The 6,281-nt window shown below is 38.3% G+C and overlaps 1 protein-coding gene across 1 annotated transcript; it reads left to right on the top strand.

Annotated features, from left to right (window-relative positions):
- Nucleotides 1–241: 241 nt before the first annotated feature.
- Nucleotides 242–6,116, top strand: LOC110997050 (probable protein phosphatase 2C 71). Its single transcript, XM_022264999.2, has 5 exons — nucleotides 242–807; nucleotides 1,281–1,415; nucleotides 1,651–1,960; nucleotides 2,612–2,782; nucleotides 3,008–6,116. The coding sequence occupies exons 1-5, from the start codon at nucleotides 504–506 to the stop codon at nucleotides 4,338–4,340; spliced, it is 2,253 nt and encodes a 750-aa protein (XP_022120691.2). The 5' UTR covers nucleotides 242–503; the 3' UTR covers nucleotides 4,341–6,116.
- The last annotated feature ends 165 nt before the right edge of the window (nucleotides 6,117–6,281 follow it).

Raw genomic sequence — 6,281 nt, 5'->3', positions numbered from 1 at the left:
ATTATCTATTACATTGTCTATGATATAATAGTCGTCGTAGCCTGTGACAATAACAATTAATAGTTCGTCAATTGTCAAATGCTCTATATCAAAGATTAATAAATTTTAATTAAATAATAAGATAAGCAGTCAAAGAAAATATATATATTGCTTAATTAAAAAATAATACTTTAATTTAAATTATAAATTATTGTCATCAACATAAATTTATTAAAGTATTACTCTAAAGACATCGAAAATGGCGGAAAACATGATGGCGTCGGTTTTTTTCTTTTTTCAGTAGTTCTGACAATTATATATTCGTCTCACTTTTACTCATTATAAACCCCCTTAGTGTGATGGGCACGCGTAGCAATCAATATGTCCACGTGACCTGTCGTCAGTCTCGCTCACGTCTCGCTTCATTCGCACCTCTCCTAATTGCAAATGCAAAATGTGGAATCGTTTGGAATTATATAAATTAGTTTCGTATTGTGGTTAAGTTTTCTTGCTATGTAATTAAAATGCCTGCGTCAATTGGTGTTAATTTACGCGTTACTGGCCACTGTAGCCAAGGCGGGAGAAAGTACATGGAGGATTTGTTTTCCGTTGCGTATCAACAAACTGAAGATGAAAGGGATTTGGAGTATGCATTTTTTGGAATATACGACGGCCATGGTGGAGGTGAAGCTGCTGCTTTTGCTAAAGAACATTTAATGGATTCTATAGTGAAGCAACGGCAGTTTTGGTCTGATAACGATGAAGACGTTCTCAAAGCAATTCGCAATGGTTATATGTTGACCCACTTGAACATGTGGAAAGAAGTAGGTAAATATCACAGCCAGCTCTAAGTACAAGATGTAGACACTATTATCTTTCAGGACGATGTATCAACCTTGTAGAAGACATGAGTGATTGTACTACGAAACCTTACTTGACCTTGCTGAACTCATTATTTTTTATAAAATACTTTGACATTGAGTCGACAAAACATTTTCAATGGGTGTTCTTTGTTTTTGGGTGTTAGATAATATCGGTTTTGCAGCATTTATTACTTAATAATGTTGCACATGTTTTGAAATTTGTGTGGGAATTGTTCAAGTGAAAGCTGTATTACCAGTTTTGATTTTTATGTTGTTTCAAGTTTCCTCTTACCAAAATCTATGAAGTATTAATGAGGTCAAGTATTGCCAATTAATACAGTAATGTATTTGAGAAATATGCTTAGAAGAAAATAAACAATGTTTACCATTTTAAACTCATGTTCATAAATATACTTACATTAAACTAAATATTTTCAGAAAAGTGGCCTAAAACAGTTACTGGTTTACCTAGTACAGCAGGAACAACAGCTAGTGTTGCATTTATACGACGTGGTAAAATTTATATAGGACATGTAGGAGACTCAGCTATAGTTCTTGGATATCAGAAAGATGGTAAGTTATCTCAGTAATTTTATAAAGTAAGAAAATTAATAGGACTTATAGGAAATTGAGTAATGTTACATCTTCATTCAGTTCAGCAGATATGTTGTTCAAGCTCTGTTATAGCTACTTTTGTTTGCTTAGCAATATAAACATAGCACCTAAATCTGAATTCTTGCTAACTCATTTAACAAAATGTGGATCAGAATGAATATATTTATAAGATAAATTAATATTTATCTTTAAGATTGTGAAAAATGGGCAGCGAAACCTTTAACATTAGACCACAAACCTGAAGCCAGTATTGAGATTGAAAGGATTCAAAGATGTGGTGGAAAAGTTGTATCAAAAGCTGGAGTACCAAGAGTAGTATGGAACAGACCAAGACCTGGTCACAAGGGACCTATAAAGAAAAATACCCCAATGGATGAGATACCATTCCTTGCTGTGGCAAGGTCATTGGGTGATTTGTGGAGTTATAATCCACAGAATGATGAATTTATTGTTAGTCCTGATCCAGATGTTGGAGTCTTGATAATAGATCCATCTAAGTTTCGGTAAGAACATTATTCCTTATTATATAATAATAAAAATTGGTGCAGGAGAGTCAGATATTTTTTTTAATAAAATTATTTTAATTTCATGAGTCACCTCGCTTGTTAAGTATGTAAAACACCAGGATAGTTTTTTTTAACATATGGTTACTAAAGTTGTCTTAAATAGATGTTCAGTGTTCTGCAACAACTAAGTTGTTGTACAGAGTTTGTATTAAATAAATTTTTTATACATTATTATAATAGGTTTGTAATAGTCTGAAACTCAATGAACAGGTCTGGTTAGTGAATTGTTTAAAAATTCTGCAATAGGTTATATTGTTGTGGTGTTAGTTTCTTCAACAATGGGAAATGACTTGAGTTCTTTTCTTTATTGTACATTATTGCTGATTCAGCCTTGACTTTTAAAAAAAACCTTATCACAATATATCTGGATATTGGCAGTTTTTAATGATTCTGTGCCTTTTATAATTATCTGATGGTGGTCCTGCTCTAGTGTTTGACACATCTATCCTACCAGATACGCAATTTAATTTGTCACATGGGATGGTCATTGTCAATTCAGCCACCATGGCTGAATTAGCCTAATTTTGAATGATAAATTTATTTGTCTGGATATCTAGCACATTTTAGTATTGTATGCTATCTTTCCAGATGTCTTATATTTGGAACTGATGGTTTATGGAACATGATATCCCCCGAAGGCGCTGTGAGCTTAGTACAAGCTACAGAGAAACATAATGAGGCTGCCTTAGTGAACTGTGGGAATCAACCTCGGGATTGGCTAAATCCATCTAAAAGCCTTGTCGATCATGCTCTGGAGAGGTAAGCATTATATATAAAAATTATTTATCTTTTTTGAATTTAACAGTGACTTATTGTTTAAGTCTCGTATGTTTGTCATAAAGGTTTCTTTAACATTAACATGTTTTTAATCTTATTGTTAAATTTTTTTTATATTGTTATTTAATATTTTTTGCTGGAACCCAAATTAGTAACTGCAAATTTCTTATGTTTATTTGCATATTTTATTTAAAAAAACGTTTTCAGGTGGTCTAACACTAGAATGAGGGCCGATAATACTTCAGTTGTGACGTTAATGTTAGACCCTCCGGGGCCACCTCGCGCCGCCGTTCTCCGTTCCCGGACAGCGGGGCAGAAGCCCCAGTCGCCACTAACACATGCGACACCCTCTCAAACCGTCCCCACAAAACTTGAAGAAAAACCTGAAAATGGAGAAGGAGATAGTCCTGCCAAAGTCCCTCAAAACGGTCTCACAATTATGACGCGCTACTCTGACGTCGACAAACCGGTTCCCTCCACGGATGACGCCGAGAGCGCCCCGCTACCCCCTTGTGCCACCATTGACGGTAGGTTTACGGTCCCTCGGGAAGTGTCCCACGCCGAAGGTGAGAGCGATACAATAATGAACTATGGTAATCCGGCTGAGTCATATTTTATGGCGCGTTTGTTAAATCGAAGTCGCGTAGTGAACACCTTATCTGAAGTGTATGACGAAATAGTAAAAGCCACCCCGAAAGATCCCTCGGAGACACGAGAACCCTCTCCGGGACCGACCACGATACCGGAAGTGAAGACCGAGGAGCGGCCGCCCGCCGGGCCCCGACAATCCCTACCTCCGGAGGAAACTCCCAACGGGGACGCGCCTGCGGAATCCGACGACGTCAGTATACAGATCAACGAAGTGTCGTCCAGTTCACCCACGGAGGGACCTGCACGAATGCGGGGCCGACGGTTCCGGGATTTGAAGCGCGATACCCCTCCCAATGATCGCGTGCTCCGATCGCACCACGAGCCCGAGCCGCAGCGGCCGCAGACGCGTCAGGCCGCTACGAGGCTGCGCTCGCCCCCCGCACGGCCCACGGAGCGAGTGGTCATCCTGACTCGACGGGAGCGAAGGCCGGCCGCGCCCGAGCCGCCCGACGAGCGTCGAGCCACGCGCTCTAATACCAAAGTGACGCGTAGCACCAGCGAAGAAGCGCGCGCGACGAGCGTTCCTCCCGCGGCGGGAAACTCCGCGCGCGCCCCGGGGCCGTCGCGGCGGGTCCCGGCGGCGCCCGCCCGCTCGAAGGAGAACCTCGGCGCCCCCAGGCGAGGCCGCGCTCGCGTCGACCGCGCCCCCCCGCCGCGCCCCCCGCGCACTCGACGCGCCGGTGACCACGAGGTCCACTCCACCACGGACGACGCTCGACCGCGTGCGCTGCGCTCCCGCAACGAGGCCGAGCCGCCCGGCAAGAGACCGCGCTGCGAAGAAAAGCCGGCGACGGACAAGTGCGGCCGCGTGCTGGGTAAGCGCGCATCGGGGCCTTGGGCGCCCTCGCCGGCGCTGCGCAATCGCCTTCGGCGAAGACTCGTCAAATAGTTAGTGATAGTTACCTGTGTGTGTTACAACGGTGCCTTCAGTACTGCCAAAGTACTCTATCGACTGTCGCTGCCCGCGACCCACTCGCGGTTCGCGTATCCAAAGATGACTGCGTCGTATACGGTTAGATTTCTGTTGTTTTGTTTTTTATTTTTTCGCTAGTTTGAGCTCGATCGGTTGGGGTCGAAGGAGTTTGAAAACGCTTCGCGGCGTCTCCGTTGTCTCCTACCGATCGCCGCTTTCGTTAATTGTAATATGACGGTAAACGTAAACAATAGTACAAAAATGTATCACATAGTTAAGACGAAAGCGTGGACCAGGCGACGTTAGCCCAAATGAATACATATTTATTTATCTATATTTAATACTAGGATCTGTGGTGTTGCATTTAACTTTATATTGTGAAAATTTAATTTTCATAGAAAAGTCAGAGGCTACATTGTTGACCGGCTCCAATATATTTATATTCATAAATATCGAGAATTGCTAATTATGTAGCTAGAAAATTAATGCGTCAGGAATTATATATTGTACAACAGTACTCTGATAAAGGAAATACATACATATTTTATATAATCATGAATATTTTTATAAAAATCGCGGAAATAAATATATTGTTAGTGTTTTCCTTTGCAAGTAATTATTGGATGAGGTTATTCTTTTAGAAAAAGAATTATAATTTAGTAAATGTTCTCAGTTGTTGAAGAAATTTTCTGTAAACGACGCAATTACTTTTAGAATCTTTATATAAGGGCAAATTTAAATTTTATATTTACGATTCACTCTAAAATAAATTAATATAAGTTTAAATTAAAACAAAAAATATTTTCAAAGCGTCGTTTTTATTGCATAGCCTTCTTAATAATAATTTGCTTACAATGTTTCATTCTCTTTGGTGCTTTGTCTTACTCTAAATTTTTCAAGACTACATTACTTACTCTAATGCATTGTGATCATTAAACCATTGATTTATGTAAACCAAAAAACCGTTATTTTGTTGATTACCCGTTATATAATCATAATCGTTTATTCAATAAAAAATTTATGTAAAAAAATTGCACTGACTCAAATTGATTTAGACTTATAGTAAAAACAGGAGCCAATTTAATTGTTCCTTTTTAGGAACAGCTTATATAAAATGGTTTATTTGAGTATTTGGCTGTTTGTTTAAGGTCCATTATTTACAATTGTATATATAACGTCATATAAAGATATGTGCCTCATTTGTTACCGATTTAAACAAATACATAGGTAAAGGTGTTTGATAAAACGAGATATTATGTATTTTTATTAAAAATAAAATTTTATGCAGTGTAAACTGTTAAAGAGTATAATATAATTTATTAAGCTAATTGTGTAAATGCGATTTTACCACGCACTTGTGTGCAATTTTTTTGTAAGTATGGAAATCCCATAGTTTAAATGTAAGTTTGTTTCTAAATATTTTATATTGTAATTGAAACAAGAAAATGACTTGAGTAAATGTTTCTTGAGCTTTTTTTTGTTTATCTTGTTATATAACATATCGTACACAACTTAAAAGTATGGGATTTGCATACAATATTAGGAATGCAATTTTTGTTTGATAAGGTGCGATCGAATGTTAAGTTTTAAGAGTATGTATTTGATATTTTTTGTGTGATGGCCTTGAATGTACTAGATGTAGTACGCTAACCTTGGGTGAAGCTGAAACAAATTTTAACTATACTAGTAATGAAGTAAAGAATAATTGTAGTCTTTATTTTTTGATTTAAATAAAATTTGTATAAAATTAAACATTTGTTTTATTACTGTTAATTAGGGAGCCCAATACGAAATATACATGGTTAGGAATTCGGTTCCCTGTTAACTGGTTTCAGTTTTGTTAGTGTTTCAAACTCCCAAACTCTACTGCGCGTAAAATTAGATAATTATAGTTGTATGCGGTGTTTACGGTTGAGG

The sequence above is a fragment of the Pieris rapae genome, chromosome 3 (assembly GCF_905147795.1).
Source record: "Pieris rapae chromosome 3, ilPieRapa1.1, whole genome shotgun sequence".
Taxonomy (NCBI): Eukaryota; Metazoa; Arthropoda; class Insecta; order Lepidoptera; family Pieridae; genus Pieris; species Pieris rapae.
The sequence above is the reverse complement of the archived record's forward strand: the minus strand, read 5'-3'. Positions and strand labels throughout refer to the sequence as shown.

What these genes read in the sequence shown, in the direction of transcription:
- LOC110997050 (XM_022264999.2), top strand. Translation starts at nt 504, where the DNA reads ATGCCTGCGTCAATTGGTGTTAATTTACGCGTTACTGGCCACTGTAGC. An exon ending in TCTTGGATATCAGAAAGATG is followed by an intron (nt 1,416 to 1,650) that starts GTAAGTTATCTC and finishes TTTATCTTTAAG; the next exon opens with ATTGTGAAAAATGGGCAGCG. An exon ending in GTCGATCATGCTCTGGAGAG is followed by an intron (nt 2,783 to 3,007) that starts GTAAGCATTATA and finishes AAACGTTTTCAG; the next exon opens with GTGGTCTAACACTAGAATGA.